Below are 21477 nucleotides of genomic sequence, written 5' to 3'. Positions count from 1 at the left end.
GGGGCTGGTGACCCTGGAGCCAGGGTGGGACACCCCCTGTGATCCCCTCTGAGACCAGGCACACATCCTGTGCTGGCCTTGGCCCTGTGGCCAAGTCCCCCCTGCATGTCCCAGCCTCCCGGAGCAGGGCGTCCCTCCTGGGACCCCAAGCTGTCCTTCATGCCTGGGGTGGGCCTTTTCAGGGGGTGCCCAGCTGCATGTGAGTCCTCAGACCCCAACAGTGTGTCCAGGACTGGCTGGGGCTCGGGCCTGGCCTTGGGGCTCCTCGGAGAACCTGCCCACGGGCGGACGGACTGTGGGTCCCCGAGAGTCCCCCTGGCCTCACTGGACAGTCCCGCCCAGGCCAGAGCCGCACCCTCACACCTGTCCACCGTGCAAAGCCGCCTCCTTCCCTGACTGGGCCGCCCAAAACCCTCGGCACGTATCAGGCTCTGCGGATGGGCAGCCTCCATTTTGAGGTTGCCATGACGACACGTTGCCAGGTTGGAGGGCCAGCGCTGAACACTGACTTGGGCCAGCTCGAACCGGTCTGAGCCTGCTTCAGCAGGGAGGGGCCTGAGAAATGGCTGGTCCAGGATCCAACCCCAGCAGACCCTCGTGCTGAGACTGGGGGGTATCCTGTTGCCAGGGCCCACGAGGCTCATCTGGAGTCCTCCAGACACTGGGACCCCATCTGCGGAGGCCCTGGCCCTGACCGAGGGGGCTGGCTTAGGACCATGGGGCGGGATGGGGCTGGAGCACCAGTCCCATCCACCCTGCTGTCCCCAGACCCTAGGAGTTCTGCACCTGTCAGGAAGTTGCAGGCCCAGGGCCTGTGTTCTCCCTCCCTGACCTCTTTCCTTCCAGGGGACCTACCCACCACCCTCTTGAAGAGAGGGGCCCTTGGTGCCCATGCTGCCCCTCCCACTCCCAGAGCCACAGAACCTGCCCCCCCCCCCGTTGTGCAGAGAATGATGCTGGGTACTCAGCTCCCCCAGCTCAGCCTCCTGATGGGGGGGTACGACCTTTGTTGCCTCCAGGGCCCCTCACAGAGGGCTGAGTGTAGGAGGGGCCTTGCTGGGAGGTGGCCCCGCGCACTTGCGTCTGGGCCAGATGCTGATGGGCAGGCTCAGTGGACAGTGGACAGCACTCGGCGGCCAGGTGGCCGGCCCTCATGGAGACCTGCGGAGCCCTATGTGGTTCCACTGCTCCGCTCCCACCCCTCCCCCAGCCCCACAGAAACCTCAGCTGCACAGTTGCTCCCGAGCCTGAGGCCCAAGACCACCCTGAGGCCTGGCGCAGCCTTCACCTGTGCACGTGTTGGCTTCCGGTGTCGTGGCCCCAGAAGCAAGCATTTCAGGTGAGGGGCCAGACCCCCTCCCACCTGGGGCCCCCTCTTCTGGCAGACCCACCCAGATGGCACAGGCAATGGGACAGATTCCTGCAGTCCCGAGTGTCCTGGCCCAAGTCCCTGGGCCATGCCCCAGCCATTCTCCATGGCTGCCCCCCTTTTCACACCTCTGACTGGTGCCCAGGTGCAGTCCGCCGGCTAGGAGTTCTGCCTGCAATTCCAGGGGCTGCCACCAGAGGGCATAAGGGCATGAGGTCAAGCGTCTTTTTCTTTCTTTTTTTTTCTTTTTCTTTCTTCTTTCTTTCTTTCTTTTCTTTCTTTCTTTCTTTCTTTCTTTCTTTCTTTCTTTCTTTCTTTCTTTCTTTCTTTCTTTCTTTCTTTCTTTCTTTTTCTTTCTTTCTTTCTTTCTTTCTTTCCTCTTCTTTTCTTTCCATCCCTCCCTCCCTCCCTCCCTCCCTTCTTTTCTCTTTCTTAGTAATCTCTACACCAACGTGGGGCTCGAACCTACACCCCCGAGATCAAGAGTTGCACACTCCACTGGCAGAGCCGGCCAGGTGCCCCAAGCGTCTTTAAACCATGAGGGGTGGTGTGGCTTTACAGAGATGCGCTCTCACCTCCCTGCTCTCCAGCGGCCATCCAGAGCATCACCCCAGCAGAGCCTGGGGGTTTTCTCCTGGCCCTGAGGACGGAAAGCCGCGTGCCCCTGCCTGCCCAAAGCCCAGAGGGTGTGAACCCCACCTCCCCACCAGCCCTGCCGAGCCTGACCACTCTGGGTGAGGTGTTTTGTGCCCCAACTCCTGCTGTGACATATTCTTGCTCCATGTTGCCCCCTCCCCCACCCTCTCCCCTTGCTGTGGGGTCATCCCCCCCCACCTACAGAGGTGGAAACTGAGTCCCCCGAGGGCCAGCCATGGCCACGGTCCCCATCCCATGTGGACCCAGAGGGTGTGCAGCTGACACTACCCAGTATTGGCTCCTCACTGAGACCCCCCCCCTCGCTGAGGGGTGCATGCTGCTGCTATGTCCATTTACAAACAAAAGGGAAACTGAGGTCCAGGGCAGCAGAGGGGTGTGACGGGGCAGGGGTCTGAGCTAGGTGGGGAGGAGGACGGGACTGAGCAAGAATGGGCCCATCTCTCCCTCCCCAGGAAGTGTCTGTGCATGGAGGGTCTGGGGATCTTTTCCTGGGGAAACTGAGGCCCAAGGCTGGGCTCAGCACCCACCCAATTGCTGTGTGGCCCTGGAAGAGCCCTTCCCCTCTCCATAGTTTTCTTATCTGTCAAAGACGGTGGTGAGGTCTCCAACAGGCCTCCACCCCAACGGCCACAGGGCTGGGGCTGGTGCCTCTGTGCTGCTGGCCCCCAGCCCATGCTCCCCAAAGGACACTGGATGTGGGGGCCAGCAGGGGCCCCTCCTAACTTCCTGTTTATAGCAGCTGCAGGATCTCATCTCTTCACCCCAAACCATTATGATCACCATGGCAACCAGGCCTGTGTTTGTTCCAACAGGTTGGCAGGACCCGACGAAGGACTGCAGGGCTGAGGGGACTGCAGGGGCGGGGGGCGTCGGCTCTGAGATCCTGGCTCAGAACCTGCCAGTCCCCAGGGGAGAACATCAGCTGCCCCTCCCCAATTCCTGTCCCGTGCAGAAGGCAGCCCCCACTCATCTCTGTCCCAAGCAGTTGATGCGTGTTCCTGAGCACCTCTGTCCCCATATGCATAGCTGTGCTGGGCCTGGATGGAAGCAGCGCCTGCAAGCAGAGAGCTTCCAGAAAGAGAATCCACCCTGGCGGGTCCATGTCTCCTCCAGGGCAGCGTGGAAATGTGTGGGTCTGCACCGAGGAGCTGAGACAGGTGGTGTCCCCATCAGAGCAGTGTCTGCCCCATCTGGGGGTGATGGGAGAGGTGCCAGGTCCCCCCTGGGCTGGGGAGCCATGGCCCTGCTTTCCCCATACTCCCTCCCCCAACTCCGAGGAATGGGCAGGATGGGCCTGCAAGGCAGGATGTTCACAGCCTAGGGGCCAAGCTGCGGCCCAGTGAGCTGCTGTTCTGGTACCCTGGGCCTCCACCTTTGGCCTGCAGCTCAGCCGACCCCTGGCCTCCCCCCAGCAAACCGTTCTTGCCTCTGTGTTCTGGGCCTTTCTTTCTTTCTTTTCTTTTTCTTTCTTTCTTTCTTTCTTTCTTTCTTTCTTTCTTTCTTTCCTCTCTTTCCTTTCTTTCTTTCTTTCTTTCCTTTCTTTCTTTCTTCTTTCTTTCTTTTTTTTTAAAGATTTTATTTATTTATTTGACAGAGAGACACAGCGAGAGAGGGAACACAAGCAGGGGGAGTGGGAGAGGGAGAAGCAGGCTTCCCGCCGAGCAGGGAGCCCCATGCGGGGCTCATTCCAGGACCCTGGGATCATGACCTGAGCCGAAGGCAGACGCTTAACGACTGAGCCCCCCAGGCGCCCCGTGGGCCTGTCTTTCTATTTCCCACACTGCCTGGGGCCCCACCATTAGAGATGAGGTCCTTGGGGTTAAAAACATCCCCAAATCGGTGGATCCCCTAAGTACAAGGTCCTCTGATGATCCAGCAGGATCGGCCAAAGGCAAGGTGGGGATTGGGAGACCCAGTGCACCTCAGACCTCCAGAACTTCTGAGCAGCCCCCGGGTGTCTTCCGGCCCCCCTAGCACCCCCTGGAGCTTGTCAGAAATGCAGCTGTTCCGCCCCAGCCCAGACTCTGGGAATCAGCAGCGGCAGTCTGTTTCCACAAGCTCTCCAGGCGGGCACGGTGCGGTGCTCGCGCAAGCTTCAGAGGGCCGTCCAGGGTGGACGACGAAGAGCGCAGGCCTGGAGGTTCCAGATGGCTGTGAGGCCGGGGCGTCGGGGCCTCCCCTGCGCGGTGCGGACGCTGACCCAACAGGTGACGGGGTGTTGCGGGGCGTCCTGGGATGATGCCTGCAGCACCCCCCGCCCCGGGGGCAGACTGGCGGCGGAGTTGATGCCGAGGTCAGAGCTTGGGCTGGGAGGCTCTTCCAGAAAAGTCTGCGCTGCGGCCGGGGCCGGTCTTCCTCGGTTTCGGCGACTTTGGCTTCCGGAGGGTCCCCGGGGGAGGGGGTCCTGACACAGCAGAACCTGCTCCCCGCTCTGCACCCACCCGTGGCTCCCTGGCCCGACTCCCCCGGCGGCGGGCGTGCGCGGTGCGGGGGTCGCGGGGAGGGGGTCGCAGGAGGGGCGGGCCGGGAGCGGCGGGGGCGGGCCCTGGGGGCGGGGCTATCGGTCAGGCCCCGCCCCCAGCAGTGCTCAGTTGTCCGCGCGGCGGCGAGCGCGCTGTGCCTGGCGTCCCTGGAGCCGGTGCGGAGCGCGGCGTCTCCCGAGCCCCCGGCCCACGGTGAGTGCGCGGACTCCGGACGGGCTTCGGGCGCCGTCCCCTCCGGCCGCCGCCGCCGCCGAGCGCCCGGTCCTGCTCCTGCGTTTGCGGACCCCGAGGGCGCGTGGGGAGGCCCCCGAGGAGAAGGGCGGCGGGAGGTGGGGAAGGCGCGCCCCCGGCTCCGGGGAAACTGAGGCCGGCGCGTGCTCGGAGCGACGGGTCTCGGGCACTTCTCTCGGCCCGCGTCCCCGGGAGCGCCGGAGTTGGCGGGGATGGGGGGGTGCAGCAGGACGCCCCTCCGACCCCGGTGCCCCCACCCACCTGCGGCCTCCGAGGACCTCGGAGACGCTCCGCGGGGGCTCCCGGGCAACACGCAGATGTCCCCGGCGCCCCGTCCCTCCCTCCCTGCCGCCAGTCGTCAGAGAACCCACGAAATCGTCTCCACGAAATCCCTCCAGGGGCGGAACGGTATAAAACAATGCGCACTCACCAGGCTTCCAAGCCGCCCGAGGACCCCCCGCTCATCGGGGAGGGAAAGACCTCGACGGAACTGGGGGGGGGTCCGAGGCTTCTGAGGGGAGCATCGAGAGGGAGGGGCGGGGAGGGGAGGGAGCGGCGAGAAGGGATGTCGGTGAGCGAAGTGGGCGGAACACCGCGGTGGAGACAGGTGAGTACAGGCCCGGGGGAGAGAGCCTCGGAGGAAGATCGGACGGAGGGGTTTCATTTTTCATGCGTTCATTCTAGAAGTATCTGGGTTAGCCTTTACAGTTGATCCCACGCGTCATAGGGCTTTAGGTCCGGCTCTAGAGCTGCTTACAATGCACGTTCCCAGGCCCTTCGCGGGCTCTCAGGGAGCCGCATTTGTAATGGGCCCTGGGGCTACTGCTCTGCTGCGTACTGGGAGCACTGGCTGGGGAGCCGCCCGGACATGACAGCCGGAAATCCAATAGGAAAAGTGAAGGGTGGGGGGTGGGAGGGGGACTGGGAAGACAAGACCACGAGGGTGACAAGGAGACCAGCATGTGGGACCAGAGATCCTGTCACTCCCCCTACACACCCAGGGTAGCCGCAGGGGACCCCTGCCCCCAAGTCTCAAGTGACCAACCCTTGGTAAGAAGGGACCTAGTGTTCTGAGATGTTTATCATAAAGGTGTTCATTCACTCTGCGGGTGACCAGCTGGCCACAGGGGACACTGGTGAGGGAGACAGATCTGGCTCTCTGGCACAGCTCAGCTGCCCCCAGACGCACCTGCTTTGGTGCCACCTAAGCCCCCAGGTGGGCTAGCAGGAGACAGTGTGGCTTAGAGCCCTCAGTTTGAGTCCTGGCTCCAGACAGGTCACCCCAGCCCCGGGGTGTGAAGTGGGACAGTGATACCCACTTTGCAGGATTGCCTCTTCCCATTTAACCTGGGCCTTGGGGACAGCCAGGGGACAAGGTAGGCCTGTTAATGTTGGCTTGGTCCCAGTGCCAGTGTGGCATTCAACTCCTCGGCCAGCCTCACCTCCCCCCTTGGACAAACGGGAGCTGGGATCCTGGCCCTGGTGGCCAGGCGTGAGCAAGGATGGGGGCACATCTTGTTCTGTGCTGCTGCCCAGGCCCAGGGGGGACAGACACAGAGAGAGCTCAGGAAGGAATTCTGTTGGGGGCCTGGTAGACAGACGGAGGGCCCCTGTGGCCCGCAAACGCTTCCTGGGGGTCAGCTGCGCACCCACTGCGGGTGCGGCTCTGGGCGAGGTGCTGGCTGGCTCCCGGGACCCCCAGGCCATGGGGAGCAGCAATATCAGTACCCAAGCAGTGGGGGGTTTCCAAGGAAATCGGAGGAGTGTCTGGGCACCCAAGGAGGAGCCATCTTTCCCAGATACCTGTGCCCAGGTGTCGCTTTTGCCCCAGTCCAGTCAAGGGGCTAAGGGAGGGAGTGCCGCAGAGGGGGAGGCCAGCATACCTGGACCCCAGAACTCAGGACGTGCCAGGAGCTTAGAGCTTGGACACCAGAGTCAGAGGTGGGCTCCATCCCTGGCCACTTGCTGGCTCTGTGGCCTTGAGTAAGCTCCTAAGCCCGGGGCCTCAGTTTCTCCAGGTAGATGAGAGGAGCAAAACAGTACCCCCTTTCCGGGGCTGAGATTACGGGGCAAGGTGGCTCCCCCTCTGTCTTGAGTATTTTATTCTCACAGAGGCACCCTGTCCCTGCAGCCACTTGGCTCCTGCGTCATGTTTGTCTCTGGGACCGTGAGCCCCTGTAGCCCCTGTCACTCGGCAGACGCAATTGGCGGTTGCCCTGGCAACAGCCAAAGCAGTGGCTGCTCCCCTGGCTTTGGGGGGCTGCGGGGGTAGCAGCCTCTTCCCCACAGCTAGAGAGGGGAAGGGGGGTCCTGGTGCCCGGCCGCCTCGGGACCTCACTGCTGACGACAGGGGCGACAGCTTGTAGGACTGCACGCTCACGCTGCCGCGCCCCCCCCTCATATCCCCCCATCTTTGCAGGGGGCTCCCAGGGCCAGGCAGTGGTCAATGTGAGGAAGGCAGGACCTCATTTCAGGACGTGAGCCAGCTGCCCTTTCTGTCCCCAGATCTCAAGCTGGTCAGATGAGACCCTCTGAGCCCAGCACTCCCCGGGGCTCCATCAGGGAGCAGGCTAGGGTGCTGTCTGCAGGGGTGGCCTGAGCCGGTCGGGGGGTACAGAGCAGGGATGGCAGCCCTGGGGCCACGGAGAGACAGACAGACCCAGCGGGGGGCAGGGATCTGGTTTGTTCGACAATCTATTTAGGACTCGGGAGGTGCCCGGCATGCCCTGGCTCCAGCTCTCCCAACAGGGCATAAGATGCTGAGAAGGAGGTAGCAGATGTTCACTAGAGACTCGCAGGGATGCGGGCATGATCCCTGGGACGCTGGCCTGGGCACAAAGGGCAGGGGTGGGGCTCTCCGGGCTCTCCCACCGCTAAGCGCCCATGGAATCTGGGGCAAGAATAGTTGTACCCAGCTGAGTTCCCCGTTCCTATTTTGTCAGTGAAATCATAGTGTTCCTCTGCATGGGTCCTAGAGGTCCCCTCAATGAGTGGACGAGTGAGCTCTGCGAAGAAAGGGGACCAGGGCAGCGAGTCCAAAGGCCCTGCGGCGCACTGAGGGGAGTGTGATGCGTGCTCTACACGAGAGGCTGGCAAGCCCGGGGCAGGGAGCCCAAGGGGTGGGCACCGAGTGGAGGATTCAGCCCGGCCAGGGGGTCAGCACTTTGGCGGTTTTCAACAGGGGCGCAAGGAGACTATCCTGGGGTTTTGGGGGAAGCACAGGTTGTTGCCTGGCCCAGGGGAGAGGTGGGGGCCTGTGGCAGCTTCGTAGTCCCCCCACGCTCCCCCCAGGTCTGCAGGGCACCCTGGATCCCCTGGAGGATACGAACCGGTGTGATGGTGGCCGGCAGGGACCAACAAAGTGTCCCCCACGACTCGGAGATGCTCATTTCTGGGGGCCCCAGCTCAGCCCCTTGCAGGGCTGCAGGCTTGCTGTCCAAGCCTGTCCCCCACCCCCCACCCCAGGCTCTGTCTGCACAGAGCAGAGTGACCAGGCCTGAGCTGGCTTCAGGAGGTGCACTGACAAGGGGCGCCTTGGCCCAGGCTCTAGTCTGTGCCACAGGGCCCATCCCTGTCCCAGCCGTGACATCTGGGCTGCTGCAACCCAGACAACGTGGGGCTGGTTCCCAGATGGGAGAGGGACAGGGAGTGGTGGCCCCACACCCCAAACTTCTGAGGAGGGACAGGACGTGCTCCATAGTTTCATTTCTACTGATTACAGGTAGGAGGCTCTTGTCTGCAGGGCGGCCCAGGGAGTGAGGATGGGGCATTGCCCTGGCCCTGCTTGGTGGGCCAGGACCCCCAGTGGCCCCTCCTGCACATGCTGGCCCCTCGGAGTCAGCCCCACTGGCCCTTTCTGGCCCAAGCTCCTCTGCAGGACAAGGATGCTGGGGTTCCCGAGGAGGGTTTGGCCTCCTGCAGGAGCTCTGTCGGCCCTGGCCCCAGACTGGACCTTCCAGGCTGGCTGACCTGGGCACCCCTCCCCCACAACTCCGTCCCCTTAGCAGAGCCCCTGGGAGGCACAGGCCCTTGCTGCTGAGCTGTCCTCGGACCCCAGGGACACAACCAGGGGATGTAGCCCTGGATGGGTGGCAGGTGGGGTGTGGCAGAACAGGCCCGCCTATGTGGTGGACTCCAGCAGTTCCCAACAACGGAGCACGGACTGTGCCAGGCACCACCATCACCTCTCACGGCCCCATCCCATCCCCAGATCCACCCAGCAGGGATGCCCCATTTTGCAGATGAGCCATGAAGACTTAGGGAGACCAAGGGACTGGCCCCCTGGGTGCCCAGTGCAGTCCAGCAGGGGGGCTGAGCTCCAGGGAGGCTCAGGTGCCCCCTCCTGCCCCACCGGGAACCTGCGCCGGCCGCCAGAAACGCAGCTCCTGTTGGTTTCTGGCTGATTTAATCATTGCTGGATGTGCACCTGATGTGATTACTGGGGCCAGCACGGCAGAGCTGCCAGCTGGTGGACATCCAGAGGCTCTCTCCCACAGATCACCCACCATGACGACCTTGCTGGAGATCAAGAGCAGTGTGCTCAGGCAAGTGCAGGTGCGCCCATCCTTCCGCCGGAGGACCGAGGGAGAGCCTGGGAGCGCCAGCACTGACCCACAGGAGCCCGCCGCGGGGGCTTGGTGGGTGCCCCACGCCTGATCCCGTACAGTCACGTGCACCTGGCCGCCCTCCTCTTGCTGGACCCCACTCTCCCGCTTCCCCCGACCTCCGGGGGAAGCCTGGGGGAGTGATACCAAGGCCAGAGGGTGGGGGGGCCACACTGTGGACATCAGACTGGGCCCTCAGCCGTGTGGAGACCCAGGCAGTCCCCGCAAGTTGTAGGGCCTGATGGCTGGCCTTGGGCAGGGGACAGGTGCGTGCTGTGAGCCCTGAGCTTCAGGGAGCGTTCGCTGACCCTCAGCCTGGCCTTTCTCTGCAGGAAACCTGGGGACGGTGTGGAGTTCTTCGCGCAGATGCGCCTTATTCTGAAGAAGGGGGAAGGCAGACAGGGCCTGCCATGCCCCGAGGTGAGGGCAGCTCGGAGCTGCTGCCCAGTGTCGGGGCACCATGCTGGGCCTTCCCCCCAGCCCCCTCTACACCAGGCCCCCACCCCTCAGCTCAACTCCCTCCCTCCCTGGAGTGTCCCCACAGGAGGCCCTCACCCTAGTGCCCCTCACAGGTCCTCTTGCGCAGTGGTTCACCAGCCCCTGCTGAGCCTGTGGACCCCAACCGTGGCCTGAGAGCCCTAACCCAGGAGGAGGTAAGGGGGATGGGGTTCTGGCCCCAGGGAGAGTCTGGGAGCACTTCCTGTATGCCAGGCCCAGGTTCTAGGGACAGGCGGACAGCAAAGGTGGCAGGGGTGAGGGCCAGGACTTCCCATGGAAGCCAGTAAGGAGCAGAAGTTGGGGGTCAGACCAATGGAGGGCCCAGCTGGTGCAAAGGTACCGATGCTGGGACCAGACTCTGCCAGTGGGTGGAGCTCCTGGGGGCTGGGATGCGGGGTGGGAGGGGCGGGGAACCAAGGGGCCTGGACCCCCAGTGGCCAGGGCTCAGGGCCCGGGGCTGAGGCGGACAGGGGTGGGGTGGCTGGGACTCAGGGTGCACCCCGCTCCCCGCCCGCAGGTGGAGATGCTCTATGAGGAAGCCCTGTACACAGTCCTTTACCGTGCAGGGACCATGGGCCCTGACCAGGTGGATGACCAGGAGACCCTACTGGGCTACCTGCAGCAGGTGAGTCCCACTGGCTCCGCCCTCCCTGCTGGCCCGGCCCCACCCTGCTCTGGGGAAAATGGAGACCACTGTCTCTCCCAACCCAGTCATCTGCCTGGTGATGTCACCATCACCCAAATAATGCAGGCTTGCCTCACATACAGAACACACACCCCCCACACACGTGTGTGCACAGGCAGACACACATACAGGCTGATAGGCATGCCCGGAAGGACAGAGCAATGGAAAAACACACAGACACACAGAGAAGGGTAGAAAGGATAAACTAACAGAGGAACAGACACACAGGATGGGTGGATAGACAAATACATCTTTCCTCCTCCCCTGGGTGTGTTTCCTCTGCTCTGTGAGGCCCCCGGGACACTGCCCAGCCCTGCTTTGGGGGTCCCTGGGCCCTCACACCTGCCCACCCTCTACAGGTGTTTGGTACCAGCCCCGAGGAGCACGCCGAGGCCATTGAGCGTGTGAAGAAGGCCAAGGTGAGGCTGCCACTTGGTCTGGGCAGACGCTGACCAGCCACAGTGCTAGGGCTCGGGGGTGGAGAGGACACAGACCAGGGCCCTGTCCTGGCCACACGGAGCCTCCTTCAGGAGGCCCCTCGGCACCTTTGGCCCACAGGCCCCCACGTATGCCCTGAAAGTCTCTGTCATGCGTGCCAAGAACCTGCTGGCCAAAGACCCCAATGGTGAGTGGGGACCAGCCAGGAGTTTGGCTGCGCCCAGGCCTGGTGGCCGTGGAGGGACCGTGGAGGGACGGGGTTGGGGGGCCTGGGACCGGGGACTGAGGCGCCCGCGGTGTCTCAGGCTTCAGCGACCCATACTGCATGCTGGGCATCCTGCCGGCCTCGGGCGCCCCGCGGGAGCCAGGCCCGCACAAGGAGCAGCGTTTCAGCTTCCGCAAAGGCAGCAAGCGTGGAGGCCCACTGCCGGCCAAGTGCATCCAGGTCACCGAGGTCAAGAGCAGCACCCTGAACCCTGTCTGGAAGGAGAACTTCCTCTTGTAAGGCCCCTCTTCCAGCCGGGCGGCAGGGTGGTGCGGGAGAGGGGCTGCCTGCTACGCCAGGACGCGTGCCATTTCAGAACGGAGCAGGGCTGGTCATAGGACCGCCTTCCAGAGGACATCATCACCTCAGAGTGAGGTGCCACACAGTCAGGATTCAAATCCAGGCAGCCTGTCTTACAAGCTGGAGCTCATGGACCCCTTCCTGCAGCTCCTGAAATGGTCCCTCCCCTACCCCTGGGCAGAGGATCGTCCTGCACCCTCTGGCCATCTCTCTGTTTTCCTTATAGTGAGATTGAGGATGTCAGCACGGACCAGCTGCACCTAGACATCTGGTATAGGCCCCTGGGCCCTGCAGGGCAGGGGGTGTGGCGGTGAGAGGGGACATTCAGGGCCCAGCCAGGCCCCAGCCAGACGAGGTTTGCCCTCTTGCCCCACTCCTAGGGACCATGATGATGATGTGTCTCTGGTGGAAGCATGTAGGAAGCTGAATGAAGTCATCGGCCTGAAGGGCATGAGCAGGTATGACAGGTGGGACCTTGGTGCCCCCCAGACATGGGCCAGCAGGTGGAGGGACCCCAGGTGGGAGCCCACCCTGCTTTGCCCAGGTATTTCAAACAGATTGTCAAGTCGGCCCGTGCGAATGGGACAGCAGGGCCCACGGAGGACCACACGGATGACTTCCTGGGGTGCCTCAACATACCCATCCGGGTGAGTGGGGGCCAGGGCCTCATTCCCAGAGCACGTTTGTGGTGTCTCACCCTCCGGGGACACTGCTGGTGGCTATGTCCTGTGATTCCCCCAAGCTGCTCCCATCCTTCTTGGGCTGGGTGGGGGCACTGTGCTGCAGGGGAGGGGGAGGGAACAGCCTCCTGGGGCCTCTGGTGTCCAGGCACCCCAGAGTGCTCACCCTGTGCCCATGGCCTGTGTTCAGTGGGAAACAGAGGTCTGTGGGAGGGAGCAGGAGGAGATATTGCCAGTCTGAACCCCCTTCCCTTAGGAGGTGCCCGTGGCTGGTGAAGACCGCTGGTTCAAGCTGGAACCGCGTTCCAGTGCCTCCCGCGTGCAGGGAGACTGCCAGCTGGTCCTCAAGCTAATCACCACACAGGTGGGGGGCTGTGGGGTCCTTGACCTGCATGCCAGCCCTACACCCCTGCCCGCGGGCTGGGGCAGGGCTGGTGATGGGCGGGCCCTGCATTCCAGAGGGACACGGGCATGAGCCAGCGCGGGCGGTCGGGCTTCCTGTCCTACATGCTGCTGCTCAGCCGTCTGCTGCAGTTCGAGCACCGATCCCAGGAGGTAGCCGCGCCCTCGGGGCCGAGGAGGGACAGCAGGGGAGGCTGGGCACCGGGGGCAGGAGGGGCTGGCGTCTCCTCCCTTCACTCACGCCTGCCCACCCCTTCCAGCCCAACTCGAGCGGCTGGCGCGGAGAGCTCAGCGGGCCCGCGGCCACCGTGCTCTGCCTGCACGGCGCGCAGAGCAACCTGTCTGCGCTGCAGCTGGCGGTGCTGTGAGTGGGCGGGGCCGCTGGAGGGGCGGGTGGGAGGGGCTGCGCGTCCCGGGGCGGGGCCTCTAGGGGCGGGGCGAACGTGGGGGCGGGGTTATGGGAGGGAACGGGCGGCTAAGAGGGGCGGGCCCCGGGAAGGGGCAGGGCTGTGGAGATGGGACGGAAAGTGGGCGTGGTCATGGAAGAGGCCGGGGGGCGCTGGGGTGAGGAGGGGCTTGGGAAGGGGCGTTGTGAGTGGCAGCAGCTGAGAGGGGCGGAGCTGGAGAGGTGGTGCTGCGAGGGGAGTGTCATGGGGTGGGGATGGGGCGTGCCCTGTGGTGGGCGTGGTCACAGGTGGGCGGGGCAGGCGCGGGAAGGAGTGCTTTGAGTGGGAAGGGATGGAACGGGGCGGTGCCGTGAGGGCATTGTGGGACGGGAAGGGGCAAGGAGGAGGGGCACAAGGGGTCTCCTGGGGGGTCGCAGCCCTGACTCCGCCCTGACCATGGCGGGGCTGGCCCCCCAGGCACTGGCAGGTCAGCAGCCGCCACCATCAGACCTGCACTCTGGACTATGGCTACCTGCTGGGGCTGCTGGAGGACATGCAGGCCCACTGGGAGGAGGCATCCTCCCTGCCCCAAGAGCAGGTGAGCGCGCCCTCGTCGGCTCAAAGTGCTGTTCCTGGAGGGTGTGCGGTGGGCTGCTGGCGCGCTGGGCAGACAGGGCGGAGGCCCACCCTCATGGGGCGCACGGCCTGCAGGGTGTCCTGGGCTTGAAAACAAATCTCATGACCCAGGGCAGAGCAAGACTGGGCAGTGCTGAGATAGGGGATGGGTTGGACCCAGGAGAGGGAGGTCGTGCCCTTCCCTTGGCTGGGGACAGAGGGAGTGGGCGCTGGCTGCTGGGCAGGGGGGACTGGTGGTGCAAAGGCCTTGAGGCTGCGGGAGAAAGTAGCAGGGCCAGGCCGGTGGGTGGCTGCCGGAGGCCCTTGCAGACTGGCTAGGGCAGGGCACCCACCGGCCGGGGATGCTGCTGCCCCTGCCCCCACCCCGTGGGGCGGGCAGTGAGGGCCAGCTCTGACGGGCCCTGTGCTCCCAGGAGGAGAGCCTGGCTGACAGCTTCTGTGCCTTCTTGGAGTTTGGGCTGCAGCTGCTACGGCAGCTCCGAGACTACTTCCCAGCCACCAGCAGCACAGCCGTCCACCGCCTGGAGCTGCTGCTGAAGTGGGTGCAGCCGCCGGTGCTTGGGGTGGGCTAGGGCCGGGGCGGGGCAGCCCACAGTCAACGGGCGGCCCCTGTCCAGGTGTCTCAGCAAGATGCAGCTCTTCCAGCCGTCCTTCGAGATCTGCCCCTTCGAGACAGAGCTGAACATGGACATCGCGGCGGCTCTGAAGGTATGTCCGGCCCCAGCTGCCCGCCCCACCCCGGCCCCAGGCTCAGCCTGCTCAGCCACTCTTTGCTGCCCTTTTAGCCTCCCCCATTCACCACACTGTCTTGGTGACTTGTCTTGCAGAGGGGCAACCGTGAGTGGTACGACAGGCTCCTGAACACCAGGAGTCCTCGAGAGCAGGTGCCGCTGGGGGAGGGCCTGGCCGCAGGGGAGGGGAGGGGAGGGGTCGGCCAGGAGGTGCGGGCCAGAAGGTCATCGTGAACCGGGCTTCCTCGCAGCCAGGGCCGCTGCGCCTCGCCGGGCTGGTGGAGCTGGCTGACACCGTCTACGAGGACCTGCAGTCCTGCTATGGCATCTACGCTAGCCTCTTCCACAGGTGGGGCCCCTGCCCCCAGCCCCTCGTGACGCCTCCAGGCCAGGCGTGGGGCAAGCAGGTGTGTGGAATTTGTTCTTACAGCATCGTCGAGATCGACTTCTTCACCCTCACTTTCCGGCAGCTGGAGCGTCTGGTGAGGAGGGGGAGTGGGGAGAAGCCCCCCGCCGGCTGGGAAGGTGCCTCGGTTTCCTTGTTGCTGGCGGTCTGACTCCGCCATCCTGAGCAGGTGGCCGAGGAGGCATGGGTGCTGATGGAGGAGCTGAGCCCCAAGATGACCCTTGAGGTGGCCTCGGGGCTCTTCGAGCTGTACCTGACCCTGGCCGACATCCAGAGCTTCTGGAGCAGCATCCCCGGACGGTGGGTGCCCTGCCCTAGCCTGTCCCCTTTCCTCCACGCCCCCATCTGTCTCTGTCCACTACGGGTCTCCCAGGCCTGTACCCACCCCTCCCTGTCCCCCTGCCCCAGCTGTCCTCCAGCCTCCTCTAGGAGGTCTCTGGGACAGGATCCCGAGGGCCCTTTGAAGGAGGGAAGCTGGGATGTGCAGGCTGAAGGTGTTTGAGTCAGGGCGGGCTCTGACGGGCCTCCTGTTGCAGTGAGAGCCGCTCCCTTGCTCTGGCCGGCATCCATGCCCCCTTCCTGCCTGCCGTGAAGCTCTGGCTGCAGGTGCTGCGGGACCAGGCCAGGTGGAGACTTCAGGGAGCCGTGGATGTGGACACAGTGAGTAAGCACCCAGGTCTGGAGCTGCTGGGCTCAGCCAGGGCCTCCCTGCAACCCAGGCCTCCTCCCACCCTCTTAGCTGGAGCCCATGGATGCCTCCTGCAAGCACAGCAGCTCCGCGGCCACTGCTAGTCTCTGCTTCAGTCTCATCCAGGAGCTGTGGGCCCGCCTGGCGTGGCCAGACCCTGCCCAGGCCCAGGCGCTGGGCACCCAGCTCAGCCAGGTGTGTGGCTGTGGGTTGCAGAGTGTGGTCTGGGAGGGGAGCAGGACCAGGGCCACAGTCCACAGCTCTGAGCCCTTGTGTCCCACGCTAGGACCTGTGCGAGGCCACCCTCTTCTACACTGAGCTGTTGCGAAAGAAGGTGGACGCTCAACCCGGGGCTACAGGCGAGGCAGTGAGCGAGCCAGTGAGCAGGCTGGTGGGCAGGCGGGGGAGCGGAGGGCCGATGGGGCCAGCACAGGGCTGCCCACGCACCACCCACGTCTGGCACGCCTCCCCAGCTCTGTGTGGTCCTCAACAATGTGGAGCTCCTCCGCAAGGCTGCTGGGCAGGCGCTGCGGGGTCTGGCATGGCCGGAGGCGACCTCAGCGCTGGAGGGGGCGCTCCCGCGGCCTCTGCTCAGCTGTGCACAGGCCCTGGACGAAGACCTGCAGCAGGAGGTCCACACCGTGACGGCGCACCTGACCTCCAAGGTGGGCGGGCGGGCAGGCTGGGGAGCCGGCTGCCCCGTGCACTGCCGCTTGGTGCTGAGTGCTGCCATCCCGCAGATGGTGGCCGACATCAGGAAGTATGTACAGCACATCAGCCTGTCGCCAGACTCCATCCAGAACGACGAAGTGAGTGCGCGGCCGGCTGAGGGTGTATGGGGTGGGGCCCGGGGGCTGTCTGGCGCTGAGGGTGCTGCCCGCAGGCCGTGGCCCCGCTCATGAAGTACCTGGACGAGAAGCTGGCCCTGCTGAATGCATCGCTGGTGAAGGAGAACCTGAGCAGGTAGGGCTCGGGGTGGGTGAGCAGCGTGGGGCCTGCAGTGCGGCCACCGACGCGGAGTGTCCCTGCAGGGTGCTGGAGGCCCTCTGGGAGCTGCTCCTGCAGGCCATCCTGCAGGCCCTCAGTGCAAACCTCGATGTCTCCGCGGATTTCTACGGCCGCTTCCACTTCACGCTGGAGGTAGGGCCGCGTGGAGGAGCCGTCCCTGCCGGGGCGCCTGGGCCTTTCCCGGCGGTCCCCGGGCCCCGAGGCTGCTGAGCACCCCTTTGCCCCTCTGCTAGGCGGCCTGGCCTTCCCAGCCCAAACGGCTCCTGCCTGCCAGCCCACCTCTGTCAGCAGCAGCTGGCTGCCCCAGGCGTTGGCATTCCCCTCCCTCCCCCCCGGCTGGGGGGGGAGGTGGGGGGGCTGGCTTCTGAGCGGGGGCGCTGGGTGTGAGAAGTGGCTCTGGTTCCACCCGTCTCAGCCTGCTGGCCTCAGCTGGTTCTGCCTTCTTGCCCTGCCCCAGGCCCTGGTGAACTTTTTCCACGCGGAGGGTCAGGGTCTGCCCCTGGAGAGCCTGAGGGATGGAAGCTACAAGGTGCGGCCTGGCCTGGGGGCCTCTGGCAGGAGGGAGGGGAGCGTGCACAGGGCCCGCACTCAGCACCCCTGCGCCCCGCAGAGACTGGAGGAGGAGCTGCGTCTGCACCAGTGCTCCACCCGCGAGTGCATCGAGCAGTACTACCTGGACAAGCTCAAGCAGGTAGCGGGGCCCAGGGGGCGCGCTCGGCCTCCCCCCCGCCGCGGGGCCCCCGAGCCCTGGTCACCAGCCTGAGCCCTTGCGCAGAGGTGCCTGGAGCAGAACCGGTTCGGGCGCCTGAGCGTCCGCTGCCACTACGAGGCCGCACAGCAGAGGTTGGCCGTGGAGGTGCTGCATGCCGCGGACCTGCCCCCACTGGATGCCAACGGTGAGGGGCCGCCGGCGGGCGGGGTGCGGGGGGTGGGCGGGCGGTGGCGCTCATGGCGCCTTCTGGCTGTGCCCCTCAGGCCTGAGCGACCCCTTCGTGATCGTGGAGCTGGGCCCGCCACACCTCTTCCCGCTGGTCCGCAGTCAGAGGACGCAGGTCAAGAGCCGGACGCTGCACCCCGTGTACGACGAGCTCTTCTACTTGTGAGTGTCCTGCCCCCGCCCCCCCAGCCCGCCCGCGCCCGAGCGGGGCACCGGCTCCAGGCGACCGCCCCTTGCTTGCAGCTCCGTGTCGGCAGAGGCGTGCCGCCGCCGCGGCGCCTGCGTGCTCTTCACGGTCATGGACCACGACTGGCTGTCCACCAACGACTTCGCGGGGGAGGCGGCCCTCGGCCTGGGCAGCATCGGTGGCATAGCGCGGCCCCAGGTGGGAGGGAGCGCGAGGGCCAGGCAGCCCGTGACCCTGCACCTGCGCCGGCCCAGAGCCCAGGGTGAGTGAGGGTGCAGGGGTGGAGGGTCTGATGGCGGTCGGGTCTCACGCTGGCCCCTGCCCTCCTGCCTGCCTGCAGTGAAGTCAGCGCTGAGGATGCTGGAAGGCCGCACCAACAAGGAGGCGCAGGAGTTTGTCAAGAGACTCAAGGAGCTGGAGAAGTGCATGGAGGCGGACCCCTGAGCCCCTCCTGCCCCAGGCCCTCCCCGAGTCCCGGCACCGTCCTCACCCTGCCCTGCGGTCAGCTTTGTGCAGCCAGGGCTCGCTCCCCCCACCCTGCCGTGTGGTGTGCATGCTGCAGCTGGCCATCCAGCCCCTCCTCCCTGCCCTGACCCCGTGCGCTGTGTACTGTGAACCCCTTGCATCCAGCACCACCCCCAACCTGGGTCTGGGGGACTACCTCGGTGGGGCCTGGCCAGCAGCTGTCCCCCTGGATGCGGAGCAGAGCAGGCCTGGCCGCCAGGTGAGCTTCCCCATCTGCTCCCTCGGCTTCCATGGCCCCCAGCAGGCGGGCACCGGTCTGAGAGCAGGGTTCTCAGTGGGGTGGCTCTGCTTCCGGGGAGACGCTAGGCCGTGTCTGGAGGCATTTTTGGTGGTCACAACTACAGGCTGAGGGAGATCTTACTGGTACTAGTGGTGAGACCAGGGATGCTCTCCCCAGCAAAGATGGGCCACTCCCAGATGTTACCAGTGCCACGACAAAGAGCCCATCTTAGAGGAAGCTCTGTCTTCTCCTTCTGGGGCACGGAGTGTGGCAGAGCCTTGCTGGCCAAGAGGCAGGAAGGCTCAGGTTTGAGTCCAGACCACGCAAGCCGGCAGGAAACAGCTCCCTGGGGCCCTGGCGGAGGGGAAGGTGGGCACCTGGAACCCTTCACCCAGAGGGCATATGGATAGGTTTGCTAAGAACTGCATAGGTCTCACTACCCACCTAGCTCTGAGGCCTGGGAGAGGGTCCCCGGGTGTCACTGTGAAGCTGGGGACATCACGCAGAGTTGATAGGTCAGTGTACGGAGCTCCGTGCAGGCCACGCAGCTGTCCAGTGTATTCTCTGTGTCCACACACACCTGCCCATGCCAGACCTGCCTCACGCCCGACATCACCACAGTCCAGACGCTTCCCAGGCAGGCTCTGCCTCACTGGAGACTGAGAATCATCCCCACGCCATCCCCCCCATCCCCAGGTCAAGTGCAAAGAAAGAGGCTCACACTGGGGTCTCCTTGGCCTGCAGCTTCATTGGGAGGGCTGGAAGGCCCCAGAGCACGGCTGTGTCAGAAGCATGGGGACAGAGTCCAGGGCTGCTCAGTGCTGCGGGGGCTGAGGCTGCCAGGCCCGTCTGTGTCCCCACAAGTCCTGCTATGTCTCCAGTTCCTTACTGCTCCGCCATGAAAAGTAAACGTGTCTGCCACCTTTAGTCTCTCTGCCGTTTCTTAATTCCCTTCCAAACCTCTGCGGGGGCCCTGGCCTCTGCCCCCTGTTCCAGAGGACCCTCCTCCTCAGGGCAGCTACTGCTGCTGTCTCCTCCATTCTCGGCACCAGGCCCTCGCTCCTCAGACTCGTCCTCACTGTCGCTGTCGCCACTGTCTGCAAGCAGCCTGGAAGGGGGAGGAGTGTTCACTATGGGCGCACTCACTCACAGAAGCCCCCGGCTGAGGGCAGATTCTCCTATTCCCCAGGTTCTTAAAACCAACACCTCTCCAGTGGGACCTCCACATTCCCTCTTACACAGTCACAAAACCCTCGTGCTGCTGAGGGATCCACCCCTCCTCCCCACCCCCGCCATCCACAGGAGGGGCTGAGGCCAGAGGCAGAGGAGAGCCCTGGGAAGCCCAAGGACCTACCGGGTGCCAGCCACTGGCCTGTTGGGGTTTGCAAACTCTCGCCCAGAATCCACGTCAAAAGGATCTGAACAGAGGAAGCAAGCAAGAAAGGGACCTATAGATGAGCTCAGAGCACAACCAAGCCCCCCAAATGCTGGCGTAGGAAGGCCCCCCCACCCAGCTTCTCAACAGGAGGTGGCATGCCTGGAGGGTCCTGACTCCCAACCAGGGGGCTTGGGTCCATGCCAGGCCTCACCGATTTCCTCCTCCTCGGGGCACTCCTTGGTGTGGGCCAGGAACTCCTGCTGGGCCCGCAGCACCTCCTCCGCACTGCTGCAGGCCGCGTACGTGTCCAGGAGCTGGCGATTCAGGTCTAGGAAGCCCTTGCCCCACTTGAACTTCCGCAGCAAAATGACAGCAAGGTCCGAGAAGCCTGACGGCGAGGACACCGGAAACCCAAGGATGTCGACAATACCTCTCCCATCCCAAGTGTTCCCAGCACCCTCAACGCTGTCCCCACACCTGAAACTCCCCATCAGACACCATTCTATGGTCCAGACAGCCTGCTTGCCCTCCTCTGCCATCCACGAAGGCCCTCTCCCCATGTCTCACGGGGCCGCCTGAGCCTCCACGGGGACCATACATTCTCTGAGGACAAGTTGAGGGGTGAGAGAGGTGGGGCTGAAATCCTGGCCTGTCCACCTCGACCGCCCCACACACCCTCACATGGCTCCTGGGAGGTGCCAGCAGAAAACCCATCGCTACCAGTGTAGCCAGACTTGGCAGCAGGCCGGCGCTCACCCAGGATGCAGAAGGTGGCAGCAAAAGCCTCCACACAGGACAGCTTGCAGGGCCGGCCGTAGTTGACGGGGTTGGCAGCGACCAGGTGGGGCAGTAGCCGCAAGTGGCTCCCGCGCATCTTCCCAAACGGGGTCTCATCCAGTCGGGCCCAGGAACAGTCGATGACAGCGACCCCACTCTGTGCGACCAGCTGTCTGTTAGGAGCAGAGCAGGGTTGGGTTCTGGAGACCACGTCCCTGGAGACTGACCTCACCAGGGATACAAGAACATCATTTCTCGGCCCCCAAGCACCCCCAACAGTGTGTGTTCCTGCAGCAGACTCCTTTATTCACTCGTTTACTGAGACCGACTATATCCTGCGCTAGGCAACGGGGGAAAACTAGACCAGTACACCTAGGTGAGCCCGGCAAGAAGGATGCGCCAGGGTCCCGGGCTCAGGGAGAGCACAGAGCCCAGGCAGGGACCCCGCCCGCTCCCCCCACCCGCGCCTCCCCGCTCCTACCTGTCTGCGGGGGACACGTACTGGGAGCCCACGGGGCTGAGCACAACGCCGCCGAACCTGTGGCCCAGACGCAGGCAACGCACCATGCCTAGGCGGGCCAGCTTGCGGCCAGTGCAACGCCGGGGGTCGCAGTGGCCCAGCTCCCACATGGCCAGCGTGCAGGGTAGCCGCGCCGGGCCCGAGGTGCCCTCGTCCTTGGCCGCCTCTGGCTCCACGGACGCTGCACCGGAGACGGAAGGATACCGAGCCTCACTCGCAGTTCGGAAGCCACCCCCGGCCCCCAACTCCCGGGTCCGCGATCGCGCCCCACTCACCGCGCAACGCGGCGCCCACCTCCTCGGCGAAGGCCTCCAGGGAGCGGCCCGCGGGGTGGCGAGCGCGGCCTCCTTCAGCCCCCATCCCCCGCGCCGCCCTCCTCCGGCCCATGGCGGGCAGCTGGGTCCCGGACACCGCCTGCCTCACAGCTCGGCTGCGGCCGGGCCGCGCGTGTCTGCGCAGGCGCCGA

The 21477-nt window shown here is 64.8% G+C and overlaps 2 protein-coding genes across 4 annotated transcripts; one reads left to right on the top strand and one right to left on the bottom strand.

Annotated features, from left to right (window-relative positions):
• Positions 1-4614: 4614 nt before the first annotated feature.
• Positions 4615-19263, top strand: BAIAP3 (BAI1 associated protein 3). 2 transcript variants are annotated; one of them, XM_036083363.2, is made up of 35 exons: positions 4615-4701; positions 9237-9377; positions 9677-9764; positions 9917-9997; positions 10360-10467; positions 10887-10946; positions 11086-11152; positions 11271-11466; positions 11757-11801; positions 11911-11988; positions 12075-12177; positions 12467-12574; positions 12670-12765; positions 12873-12976; positions 13476-13596; positions 14048-14172; positions 14252-14342; positions 14462-14518; positions 14617-14714; positions 14796-14847; positions 14941-15071; positions 15308-15431; positions 15511-15654; positions 15746-15838; positions 15933-16124; positions 16200-16268; positions 16343-16422; positions 16491-16599; positions 16925-16996; positions 17078-17158; positions 17243-17363; positions 17443-17566; positions 17648-17853; positions 17932-18315; positions 19081-19263. In XM_036083363.2, the coding sequence occupies exons 2-34, from the start codon at positions 9247-9249 to the stop codon at positions 18033-18035; spliced, it is 3459 nt and encodes a 1152-aa protein (XP_035939256.1). In that variant the 5' UTR covers positions 4615-4701; positions 9237-9246; the 3' UTR covers positions 18036-18315; positions 19081-19263. The 2 variants fall into 2 exon arrangements, with proteins under 2 accessions (XP_035939256.1, XP_035939257.1); XM_036083364.2 differs by having other exon boundaries at positions 19033-19263.
• Positions 19065-21468, bottom strand: TSR3 (TSR3 ribosome maturation factor). 2 transcript variants are annotated; one of them, XM_036083376.2, is made up of 6 exons: positions 21287-21468; positions 20994-21192; positions 20471-20664; positions 19926-20102; positions 19691-19754; positions 19065-19444 (listed from the first exon to the last, which is right to left on the bottom strand). In XM_036083376.2, the coding sequence occupies exons 1-6, from the start codon at positions 21396-21398 to the stop codon at positions 19261-19263; spliced, it is 930 nt and encodes a 309-aa protein (XP_035939269.1). In that variant the 5' UTR covers positions 21399-21468; the 3' UTR covers positions 19065-19260. The 2 variants fall into 2 exon arrangements, with proteins under 2 accessions (XP_035939269.1, XP_035939268.1); XM_036083375.2 differs by having other exon boundaries at positions 20973-21192; positions 21287-21467.
• Between the last annotated feature and the right edge of the window lie 9 nt (positions 21469-21477).

This window comes from Halichoerus grypus, chromosome 6, assembly GCF_964656455.1.
Source record: "Halichoerus grypus chromosome 6, mHalGry1.hap1.1, whole genome shotgun sequence".
Lineage (NCBI taxonomy): Eukaryota > Metazoa > Chordata > Mammalia > Carnivora > Phocidae > Halichoerus > Halichoerus grypus.
Note: the sequence above shows the minus strand (reverse complement) of the source record. Positions and strands in the feature narration are given on the sequence as shown.